This window comes from Neomonachus schauinslandi, chromosome 6, assembly GCF_002201575.2.
Source record: "Neomonachus schauinslandi chromosome 6, ASM220157v2, whole genome shotgun sequence".
Taxonomy (NCBI): Eukaryota; Metazoa; Chordata; class Mammalia; order Carnivora; family Phocidae; genus Neomonachus; species Neomonachus schauinslandi.
Window position 1 is genome coordinate 120,616,414 of NC_058408.1, and position 12,282 is coordinate 120,628,695.

Below are 12,282 nucleotides of genomic sequence, written 5' to 3' on the forward strand. Positions count from 1 at the left end.
GTGGCATAATTGACTTTAACATGATAAATTTTGTTTAGTATTTATTATACTACACATCTGTCTGCTGAAGAAAATTTTCTTGCTTTGCCTATCTGGAAACGTGTTTATTTTACTTCTATTTCTGAGCAATAGCTTGTATCAGTATGGAATTCTGGGTTTCAGAGGGTCCCCTCCCCCCCAACAATTTAAATATTACGTTTTTTTTTCATTTTCTGCTCTCCATTGTTTCTCTTCAGAAGTTCAGCTATCATTCTCATTGGTGTTACAAGATTTGCAATTAGGTCTTTTTTCCTCTAGCCTCCATATATTTTTTTTATAAGTTTGACTATGATGTGTTAGGTTTATAGTTATATTGCTTGGGGGTTTGTTTAGCTTATTTTGAATCTGGGGTTGATAACTTTCATCAGTTTTGAAAATTTCAGGGCTCTTATCTCTGCAAATATTTCTTCACCATTATTTTCTCTCTCCCCTTTCTTTTGGGAACTCCAGTTACATGTATGTTAGATCATTTAATGTCGTCCATAATTTCTAAGAACTCCTCCTTTTCTCTCTTTTCTTTTTTTGTTTCATGTTGGGTAATTTTTTGGACCTATCTTAAACTTTTCTGAGCCTATTTCTTTTGATCTCAGACACTATTCGTCCTATCTTTATTCTTTGCGTGTTTGTGTGTATGTTTCAATTTGCAAAATATCTGTTCAGTTGTCTTCTCATTCATGGATCATTTTTTCTTCTGCATCTAGTCTGCTCTTAAGCCCATTGAAAGAGTTCTTTATTCTGATATTTTATTTTCAGCTTTTTCATTTGATTCTTTGTTGTAATTTGTTTTTCCACTAAAATTTCCCATCTCTTAATGCATATTAACTTCTCTTTCTTCCTAGAGTCTATAATATTATAATAGTTAAAGTTTTCATCTGTTAATTCCAAGGTCTAGGCCACCTGTATATATGCTTCCATTGACTTTTACTTTTGAATCACATTTTTATGCTTATTTATGTATCTTGTAATTTTTTCTTATATGCAGGACACTGTGTTTAGAATAGTAGAGACTGAAGTAACCACTTCTATGATAGTTCAAACTTTGGTGAATTGGAAATGCTCAAGGGAAGGCAAATGAAATAAGAACAGTGACATAATTTGTACCCTATGGGCCAGAGAACCATTATAGTAGTCACATGTTTTCCATTTAGGGATGACACATAATTTTTTTTTAAATGTCTCATATTTATAAAAGCAGGCATCTTGGTAGAGGTTTTGATATAGGGAGAAATTTACTTTAGTCTTATTTATAAAAAATAAAAAATCAGATACTTAAAATCCCAATTATGAGGACATCATCACATTTTTCCTTACAAGTAGGGTATTAATCTGTTCTAGAATAATTTTAGTTAAAGATAGTTTCCATGATATGTTTTTAAATAAGATATGAGCATACAGACCTGGAAATGTTGTAGATATATGACTGGATGTAACTGGGGCCAAATTGAGGTCATTAGTACATGGTAGTATCAGATGGTGCTTTTTATTTTTCCCTTTATAGTTTTGTATTTTTCCAGTGGTTATGGATGACTGTTACAATTTTTTAAAAATAGCATGATATATACCAAAAGAGAATGGTAATCCATTGTGGAAATTTTGCTTGCATTTAGGAATATAAAGCTTAAGAGATTTGTGGCTAAATTTTAGAAAGATTCAGGGTCTGGTCTCTGGTTTCTGTTCTCTGCCTAAGAATATAGCCTTGCTGTGTTTCTTAGCTTGAGTTTCCTAGAAAGCAAAGTCTGAGTTATAACCTTATTGTTTACTACTTTTTTTGGACTATAATCCTACGGAAGCTGAGAAGCAGAGTTGAGTGAAAGGGAAATGAGTTAGCGAACTTGGGAGAGCAATATGAAGTTGAGTTACTGAGTTAGGCAGTGATGCTTAATGTTGATCAATTTCAAAGAACTTTTGGGAGTTCTATATATTATTGTAAATTCAGGACATTTCATCTAGGAGGAGGAAAGAGGAATTTATCTTCTGACCTCCTTTTCTCATTAGTTAAGGATTCAGCCCACTGGCATTAACTGCTCACATTTCTTGGTTGTGTTGTGTGGGGGTGCTAGGAAGGCTTCATGGTTCAGTGACATGGGAAGCCTGGGATGGGAGGTGAGAGGTATAGAAGCATGAAGGAAAGCACAGTTGTGTTATGAAGTCATTTGATTGTGTCTTTGGATGTTGCAAAAACTCCTGGTAATACTTTCATTTAGCCTCTATCACTTTATGACGTCAAATACATTGTAGGCATTACCATGAATTTTCAGAAAGCCTATCTGTTGTGGAGATAATACTTTTGGAGTATACCTAATTCACATCAAATCAGGAAATACGGGCAGGATCAAAATAGGGCAGGGTCAAAATTTGACTATTGACTGACCTATTGTATATAAAATGTTATTTTACTCAGAAGAGATATTATTCATCATTTTACTTCATTTAAATTTATAATGTCTTAGGTATTATCAAAGTCATTGTAATGACATCTCTCCCACCCATTTTATCACCTAAGTATGTTCATTTCTGACCAAATGTATATTTTATTTGTTTATAACAATTCTAATGATTTTAAATAACAAAGATAAAATTTAGGCATCGAATTTTTAAAATAGTGATAGATTTTGTGACAGGTTGCAAAATATGCTCTATCTTTGGGAATATAGGCTAGAGAATCAGTAAATATCTTTAAATAGCTTTGAATTTACAATCTTTCAAATTACCTGTGTATTACTTTTTTTGTTCTCTAGATCATGCCTTTTCTCATTTTTAATATCCAAATCAGTGGGAAAGTATAGAATATTATTTGATTAATTTAAAAAATTCTTCTACCTACTTTCAGTGGATTTTGGTGGTGAATATTATTGTAGGAAACTGATAGTTACGGTTTTTCTGCCAGTTAATTATAGTATCTTGGCCAAATTGTGTACTCTTTGTGTTTCAGTTTTTCATCTGTAGAGTATTAATAGTGATATCTGCCATACACATCTACCTCATAGAAGTCTAGAGAAAATCAAAGTATGTATATGAAAGTACATGTCAATTTTTCTATGGCATTGGCTATATTTTACTAATTACTGCAATCCACCATGTCATTCAGTATGTATTTGTTGAGTTGAGAATAAATCACTGTGGTTTTTCACTTGGTTTTTTGATACTTAATATTATTTCTAAGTGCTTTAAATAGTGTAAAATTTTCAAAAAGATGTCCTTAAAACACATTTTACTTTAAGTTGAATTAAATCTGTACTTTTTTGATGTGATGGTATGTGGATGGGAGAGAGATTATGAAAGCACATATCAATAACTATTATAATTAAAAATTTCGGAAATATTGTGCATATACCTTTAAGATATTGTGATGACAAGTGCCTGGGTGGCTCATTCAGTTAAGCGTCTGTCTGCCTTTGGCTTAAGTCATGATCCTGGAGTCCCGGAATTGAGCCCCACAGCAAGATCCCTGCTCAGTGGGGGGAGTCTGTTTCTCCCTCTTTCTCTGCTCCCCACCCCCACGTGTGCTCTCTGTCTCTCTAATGAATAAATAAAATCTTTAAAAAAAGATATTGTGATGAGATTTAGGTTGTTACAGATGTTACATATTTAAGTGAAATGAAATAAGGAAACTGTATGTTAGTGTAAGTCATGACTTTTCAGCCTGCAATCTTGTTCATGTGGTTTATAGTTTATGCTTAGTAAATAGAAATAAATGGTAATTTTACTTATTTTAACTGTGTCCCTTTTGGAGTGTTGGACTAATTATTTTAACTTGAAAATTAATGTAATAACTTTTTATGGAGTTTTCTTCTTAACCTTTCACAGGTATTATTCTGCTCTAAAAACTATGGAACAATTAGAGAATGTTTTTTTTCCCCGAGTTAGTCAATACCGGTTTTGTCAGCTAATGATAGAAAATCTTCCTAAACTCCGTGAGGATATTAAAGAAATCTCCATGTCTGATCTCAAAGACTTTTTGGAAAGCATTCGAAAACATTCTGACAAAATAGGTGAAACAGCAATGAAACAGGTGAGATTAAAAAGGAAAATTTTAATTTAATGTTATTCAGTAGTCTAATTAGAGAATATATCCAAAGTTTACTTGTTTTTAGTTACATAAAATGCTTATTTTTGTTTAGTTTTATCCTTTTCGTATCTTTCCTGAACTTTGTTTAGAATGGATTTAATCAACATTTTCTTTTGGTTTGCAGCTATTCCGTATTTAAGTTAGGTCAATCTAACTTGACTCACGAGCCTGTCTCTTGGAATCATCCCAAGTATGTGGTAATTCATTAACTTGTGCCGGCAGGCGAATTTGATGTAAAATTAGATGAACCATGGCAGCCACAGAGGCAAATGGGATTCCTTTTATCCTAAGGTTCTAAATTGTTCTCTTTAAAAGTATTATCTTTGAATTAACAACTTCTACAGCTCAGTAATAAAAAGAAAACAGTGGACAAGATTTGGCAGTTGTAAAGTTAATGTACCTACTTTTTGAATCATCAGTTCTTCTCCTAGATAATTCCAATGAGAAATGAAGAAAACATATCCTTGTGATGTTCATACCAGCTTTGTTCACAGCTAGCCCAAAACTAGAAACAACCCAAATGGACATCAAAAGGGGATGGATACACAAATTGTGCTGTATAAAAACACAATGGAATATTACTTAGCAATAAAAAGGAATGAAATTACTGATATGTACAACAACAAATATTAATCTCCCAGGCATTATGCTGAGCTACAGAAGCTGGACACAAGCACAGATTGTGTCACTCCATTTATATTGCAGTTCTAAAGCAGGCGAAACTAATTAGGTGAAAAAAATCAGAGCAGTGCTTACCTCTGGGTGGGGTAATTGCCTGGGAAGGGACACAAAAGGACTTTCTGAGGAGATAGAAATGTTCTGTCTCCCACTTGTCAAAATTGTACAGTTAAGATCTGTACATTTCAATGTATATAAATCTGACCTCAAAGTTGTAAAAAATAATTGGTTTGTGTATAGTGTGTGTGTGTGTATGTGTGAAGTGAGTGGGTAAAGTATATAGATGAAACAAGAATGTATAAATATTAATTGTTGAAGGTAGGTGATGAGTACTTGGGATTTTGTTATATTAATCTGTATTTGAAATTTTTAGTAATAAAAAGTTTTAAAATGATTATAACTTAAAATTCCCAATAATCACAGTGTCATAGAAATAAAACAGTGCTCAACATGCTTTCTAACCCCTAATTTTTTTTCTCAAGTATTAGAAACTACTTTAGAGACACTTCAGGTATGGCAGGGTGGGGCAGAGGGATATGGGCTGGGTGGGCCCTGAGTGGGAAGCTATAGAGGGTACCGCAGGCATGACCTTCTCTTCCTTCTCCAGCCAGGGCTTCCTGAGAAGATTTTATTTTATTTTATTTTGCTTTATTTTCTAATTAAAGAAATGTATCTGTATCAGACTGTTGTCACAACAGAGGAAATTAAAATTCAGTATATGAACTTCCTCCCTACTTGAACTTTTTAAAGAATTATCTATAAATCAGATAATCTCCATTATATTTCTATTAATTGTTTCAGCTTTATTCTATGTTAATTTGTTTGATTTAATAAATTTGTTTAGTAAATTGTTTACCTTGAGGATGTATAGATTTTGAAAATTCTTTATCAGGATCATTTTACTTTAATAATAAATGAAAACCGTATGTAATAATGTAGAACTTGGGGGCGCCTGGGTGGCTCAGTTGGTTGGGCGACTGCCTTCGGCTCAGGTCATGATCCTGGAGTCCCAGGATCGAGTCCCGCATCGGGCTCCCTGCTCAGCGGGGAGTCTGCTTCTCCCTCTGACCCTCCTCCCTCTCATGCTCTCTGTCTCTCATTCTCTCTCTCTCGAATAAATAAATAAAAAATCTTTAAAAAAAAAAAAATAATGTAGAACTTGTACAATAATGTTTTTTAAAGTTGCTTCTTTTTAAAGAATTTCCTGTTAACTGTTGCTTATCAGTAGGTGGACTGTAGCAGATTCAGTCTTCAAATTATTATTATTATTATTATTTTTAAAGATTTTCTATTTATTTATTTGACAGAGAGAGACACAGCGAGAGAGGGAACACAAGCAGGGGGAGTGGGAGAGGGAGAAGCAGGCTTCCCGCGGAGCAGGGAGCCTGATGCGGGGCTCAATTCCAGAACCCTGGGATCATGACCTGAGCCGAAGGCAGGCGCTTAACAACTGAGCCACCCAGGCGCCCCAGTCTTCAAATTATTTTTGATATTATCTTTTGTTCAGATTAAATACTTGGTTGATAAAACAATATATTTATTTGCTGTAAATATACAGAAGCTACAAAAGAGAACGAAACCCAAATTTATTTCCTGTCTTTTCTTTGGAAGCTATGGCCTAAGGCCATTTTCCCTATCTTTGGAATGATGGAAATATGGTTAGCTGTGGGCAGGAGCATAGGAAAAGAAATGGTAGAAGTGTTGGCCAGGAGATTCGAGTTAGAATTTCAGATTAGTAAGATGGAAAAGATAAAACCTAAGTTAAGTATAAGAGAATAAAATTTGAAGCCAGCGTTCAGAAGAATCCAGAGATTCTGAATCTAGAGACTGTCATATCTCAGAGAACTATGTAGGTTAAGAAAGCCCTAGGAAAGTAGAACCAAGAGTGGATATTACCTCACTGTTAAGGTATAATGAAGTGTGGGATTTAATAGCTTTTCTCTAAAGTGATTATCCTTCTCCTCCATTGTTGACCTTCAAGGTACTAACAGGACTGATGCAATCAGGGGAGCCTCTGATTCTTCTTGTAGCACCTCCCGTATCTTCTCAGAATACTAAGACTCTGATTAGTGAGTGTTTCTCTGCACTGGAGAGTTATGCAACATTATATTCTTGTCTTCAGCATTACAGTGTTTTCAATACTTTTTCTCCTAAGTCTAGACAAGGAGTTTTATGTATGCCATGAGGATAAAAAACACAATCACTTGGTAAGGTTTTTTCAGCACAAGGATGTAAATGATAGTTTAAGAGTTCATGTTCTATTATACAATCTGTTTCATTGTTAAACTTATCTTCTCTGACTTGTTTTTCATAGACCAGTTTTGGACTTTCTGCCTAGGCCATCCTGGGATTTGAGGTTTATGAGAATTTCCTGCTGAAAGGGAATAGACTCTTCCTAGTTTACTACCATTATTTTCTTGTAAAAAGAATCAAGCTCCCTACCTCTGCAACTTAAACAGAACTTCATCACAGAAACCTTTTCTAAGCATGTCTTAATTCCATTATCTCATGTCCCATTTGTGGATTTACTTGTTATATATTCTCTTGAATATCCTGTAGGCCCATCAAACCTAGCATTTCTAAAAGTAAACTCACTATCTTCTTACAAAATCTATTTTTCCTATATTTCTTATGTCACGTAGTAATATGTCCTACTTTCATAAGCCAGAAACTGGGGAGTACTTTAGACTTTTCAGGAGTATTTATATTCTTTATGTAATTTTTTTCTAAGTCCTACTTAGTAACTATCAATTTTGCTTCTCAATATCTGTAGATTCTGTATCCTTCTCTCTACATACCTGGACTGTTGTTATATCAAATTAATTATTCTCCTTATCTCTAGTCTTTTCTCCACTTATTATTCTAAAATGCAAGTATGACCACTTTCTCTTCAGTGAAAGAGAAAGTTCTCTGAGTCCTACATAGTTCTCTGACATAATGACAGTCTCTAGATTCAGAATCTCTGGATTCTTCTGAACGCTGGCTTCAAATTTTATTCTCTTATACTTAACTTAGGCTTTATCTTTTCCATCTTACTAATCTGAAATTCTAACTCGAATCTCCTGGCCAACACTTCTACCATTTCTTTTCCTATGCTCCTGCCCACAGCTAACCATATTTCCATGTGACCCTTTACCTAAATCTAAATTCTTCAGTATGAAACAAAAGCCTCATCTCCTGATACTCCTTCTTCCTGTGATATAACAGTATTGGATCTCTTACAAATTTTTGAATACACAATTTGTTTCCTCTACCTAGAATGCTTTCCATTTTCCCAAATTTCACGTCTGAAGAATTCCTGCTTTTTTTCCCAAAAGCTGGCTTAAGCATCACCTTGTCTGTGGAATCTGTTTTCCTCTGTCTCAGTCCTGCCAGCAAGAGATGGTCACTTCCTCCTTGGTGTATATATCCCTTATACTTTTCACACTATAATTGTTTATTTTGTATCCTTAACTAGACAGTGAGTTTGGGGTTTTTTTTAAAGATTTTTTTTTTTGAGAGAGAGAGAGCACATGCGCACACATGAGCAGGGGAGAGGGGCATACAGAGAGGGAGAAGCAGACTCCCTGCTTATCAGGGAGCCTGGTGCTGGGCTCTATCCCAGGACCTGAGATCATGACCTGAGCAGAAGACAGATGCTTAACTGAGCCACCCAGGTGGCTCACCCTAGACAGTGAGTTTTTTAAGTGAGGGATTATATCCTATTTATTTTTACCTTCTTGGGATCTAGTACCATGCCTAAAATGAGTGGCACAAAAAGTTATTTTTTTGAAGGATCTTAGAGTTGAGTCTTAGCTTCTCCAGGGAGAATTTTTTAAAGTAAAAAAACAGGCTTGTACTTGTAGGTTTTTTGTTTTTTGTTTTTTCCCCTCTTTCTTGTGAGAGATGAATGCACTATGAGTAGTCTGATGTTTAATTAACAATTAAATACCTAAAATTCATAGTCTCAGTTCACATTTTCCATATTGTATTTTCTGGCACACATTTTAATAATGTCCTTTAGGGGAAAACAGGAGACTAAATGGTCAAATAAGTTTTGGAAATCCGGGTTAAAGTTAAGTATATTCCTTTAGTTATGAATTGCAAATCTATAAAGGGGATACAATATATAATGTGTATTTAACTAACTTGAGCATAGAACCTTTTTTCAAGAAATACTTGTAGAGGGACGCCTGGGTGGCTCAGTTGGGTAAGCGACTGCCTTCGGCTTGGGTCATGATCCTGGAGTCCTGGGATCAAGTCCTGCATCAGGCTCCCTGCTCAGCCGGGAGTCTGCTTCTCCCTCTGACCCTCCCCCCTCTCCTGTGCTCTCTCTCTCTCATTCTCTCTCTCAAATAAATAAATAAAATCTTAAAAAAAAAAATACTTGTAGATACTGTGTGAAATGTTAGTTTTGTACATACCACAGTTTGGAAGCAATGCTTTTAAAGAATGATTTAAACTCTGAAAACAGAAAATCATTGACAAAGTTTGGACAGCTTGATACTATAGTTCCTTCTGTGGGGTTAGTGGACATTTCATAGAGTTGGGATTTTCGCCAAAGAGTGAACCAGTCCCTCCCACCAACACACACATATGCCGACTCAGGAGGTAAACGGTCCCATGTAACTTCAGGGCTTCAGAAAATTAAAAATTTTTTTCACTACTGATAATCACTGAAGTTAAGGCAGGATGTTTTATGTACATTCATGCATATATCATATCTTTTTAATTTTTCTGGTATTTTAAATTTTATGTAGCTGGTTTTTCACTTAAAAAGGAATTAGTGGTACTTCTTTTTTTTTTTTTAAAGATTTTATTTATTTATTTGAGACAGAGAGAATGAGAGACAGAGAGCACGAGAGGGAGGAGGGTCAGAGGGAGAAGCAGACTCCCTGCCGAGCAGGGAGCCCGATGCGGGACTCGATCCCGGGACTCCAGGATCATGACCTGAGCCGAAGGCAGTCGCTTAACCAACTGAGCCACCCAGGCGCCCAGTGGTACTTCTTTTTTAAAACTGACAATATTCCAAACCAAAGGTCATGAAAATAATTGGATCGTTATTTAACTTGATTCACTGAAATGAAGAGGAGTATACTCTTTGGTAATTGATATAAAGCTAACTCTAGGATGGGAAACAAAGTCTAAACAATGGAACTATTAGATATGGACTTTAAAATTAGCATAGTCAAGGGGCGCCTGGGTGGCTCAGTCGTTAAGTGTCTGCCTTTGGCTCAGGTCATGATCCCAGGATCCTGGGATCGAGCCCCGTGTGGGGCTCCCTGCTCTGCGAGAGGCCTGCTTCTCCCTCTCCCACTCCCCCTGCTTGTATTCCCTCTTTCGCTGTGTCTCTCTGTCAAATAAATATATAAAATAAAATAAAATAAAAATTAGCATAGTCAAGGAATTATAAGACAAGATGGAGAATTTTGGCAGATCATTGGAAACCATAAAGCAAACCATCTGTGAATTCTAGAACTGAAAATACGTTACAAATTAAGAACTCAGTGTGTAGTTGGCAAGACAGATTAGACAGAGCTGAAGAGAGAGTTAATGAACCAGAAGTAGGTCAGAGGAAAATACCCAAATTGAGGCTCAGAGAGACAAAAGGATGTAAAGAGTTTAAAGACATATAAGATGGGAAGATTTAACAGATGTGTAATCGTAGTCCAGAAAGGAGAAGAAAGAGTGATGGACATAAATAATATAGCAGACCTTGAAGCCATGGATTCAAAAAGTGCTGTGAATTCTAAGCAGGAGAAATGCAAAAATCCCATACTTAGGCATATAATAGTAAAATATTAGAAAGGTAAAAGAAGAAAAATCTTAAAAGCAGCCAGAGGGAAAATTTTATTGCCTTCAAAAGAGTAATAATAACACTAATCTTTAGCTGACTTCTCAGCAGAATTAATGGAAGCCAAAAGACAGTGAGCTAATATCTAAAGTGCTGATAAACCTTATCTGTCAACCTAGAATTGTTTACCCACCAAAAATTTCTTTTAGAAATGGAGGTGAAATGGGAGTGCCTGGCTGGCTCAGTTGGTAGAACATGTGACTCTCGATCTTGGAGTCAGGAGTTTGAGCCCCATGTTGTGGGTAGAGTTTACTTTTAAAAAAAAAGATGAAGGTGAAATGAAGATATTTTTTCAGATAAACAAAAACCTAGAGGATTTATTTCTAGTAGACCTACAAAAAAGAAATATTATTTTCAGACAGAAAGAAAATTATCCCAGTTAGAAACCCAGAGGTGTAGCAAATAAACAGAAAGGGCAACTATTTTGGGTAAAATTGCATATGTTATGTTGGCTGTATAAAACAAAACATCTTATGGGGTTTACATATTTATAGAATTAACAGTGCAGGGGCGCCTGGGTGGCTCAGTTGTTGAGCGTCTGCCTTTGGCTCGGGTCATGATCCCAGGGTCCTGGGATTGAGCCCCGCATCGGGCTCCCTGCTCGGCAGGAAGCCTGCTTCTCCCTCTCCCACTCCCCCTGCTTGTTTGTGTTCCCTCTCTCACTGTGTCTCTCTCTTTGTCAAATAAATAAAGTCTTAAAAAAAAAAGAACAGTGCAAAACAACAACCATATATAAGTTAGGAGGGGAATTGATAGGGGGTTGAAAATCTCTACTAAATTGTTCTGTTTATAGGAGACATACCTTACATATAAACATATAGAGAGGTTGAAAACAAAAGGATGGAAAAGATACATCATGCAAGCATCAATGAAAAGAAAGCTGATGTATGTATATTAATATCAAAGCAGGCTTTAAGACAAAATCATTAGTAGAGAGAAGAAAGAAGAATGTTTCATCGTGATAAAAGATTCAGTTCCTCAGGAAAATAATTCTGAATTTGTTTCCATAAAAACATAGTCTCAAAATATATAAAGCAAAAATTGTCAGAATTAAAAGAAATAGACAACTTGATGATCATAATGGTGAGATTGTAATACACTTCTCTCGGTAACTGCTAGAAACAGTTGACAAAATTAATGAAGATGTAGTCCTTTCAAATAATATGATTAACAACCCTGACCTAATGACACATGTAACACTGTATCCTATGATTTCAGAACATACATTTTTTAAAGAACATTTACCAAAATTGATTACATTCTGGTCTGTGGAGCAAATGTCAGTAAATTTCAAAGGATTGAAATGATAGAATGATAGAGAGTATGTTCTCTGACCATATTGGAATTATTCCAGAAATCAGAAATAGATAAGTAGAAAATCCCTGTATGTTTGGAAATTAGGATATAAAATTCTAAATAACCCATAGGTCAAAGAAGAAACTCAAGGGGTGCCTGGGTGGCTCAGAGCGACTGCCTTCGGCTCAGGTCATGATCCCAGGGTCCTGGGATTGAGCCCCGCATCGGGCTCCCTGCTCGCTGGGAAGCCTGCTTCTCCCTCTCCCACTCCCCCTCCTTGTGTTCCCTCTCTCTGTCAAATAAATAAAATCTTTAAAAAAAAAAACTCAATTGAAACCAGAAAATATTTTGAATTATAATGAAAGTA

The 12,282-nt window shown here is 35.5% G+C and overlaps 1 protein-coding gene across 4 annotated transcripts in view; it reads left to right on the forward strand.

Annotated features, from left to right (window-relative positions):
- The window catches only part of EXOC6 (exocyst complex component 6), a 228,803-nt gene that overhangs the window by 67,891 nt on the left and 148,630 nt on the right, over positions 1 to 12,282 (forward strand). For all 4 annotated transcript variants that reach the window (XM_044916552.1, XM_021700179.2, XM_044916550.1 and 1 more), the window contains exon 6: positions 3,847 to 4,051. In XM_044916552.1, coding sequence (XP_044772487.1) covers positions 3,847 to 4,051 — 205 coding nt within the window. The remainder of the gene's footprint in view (positions 1 to 3,846; positions 4,052 to 12,282) is intronic.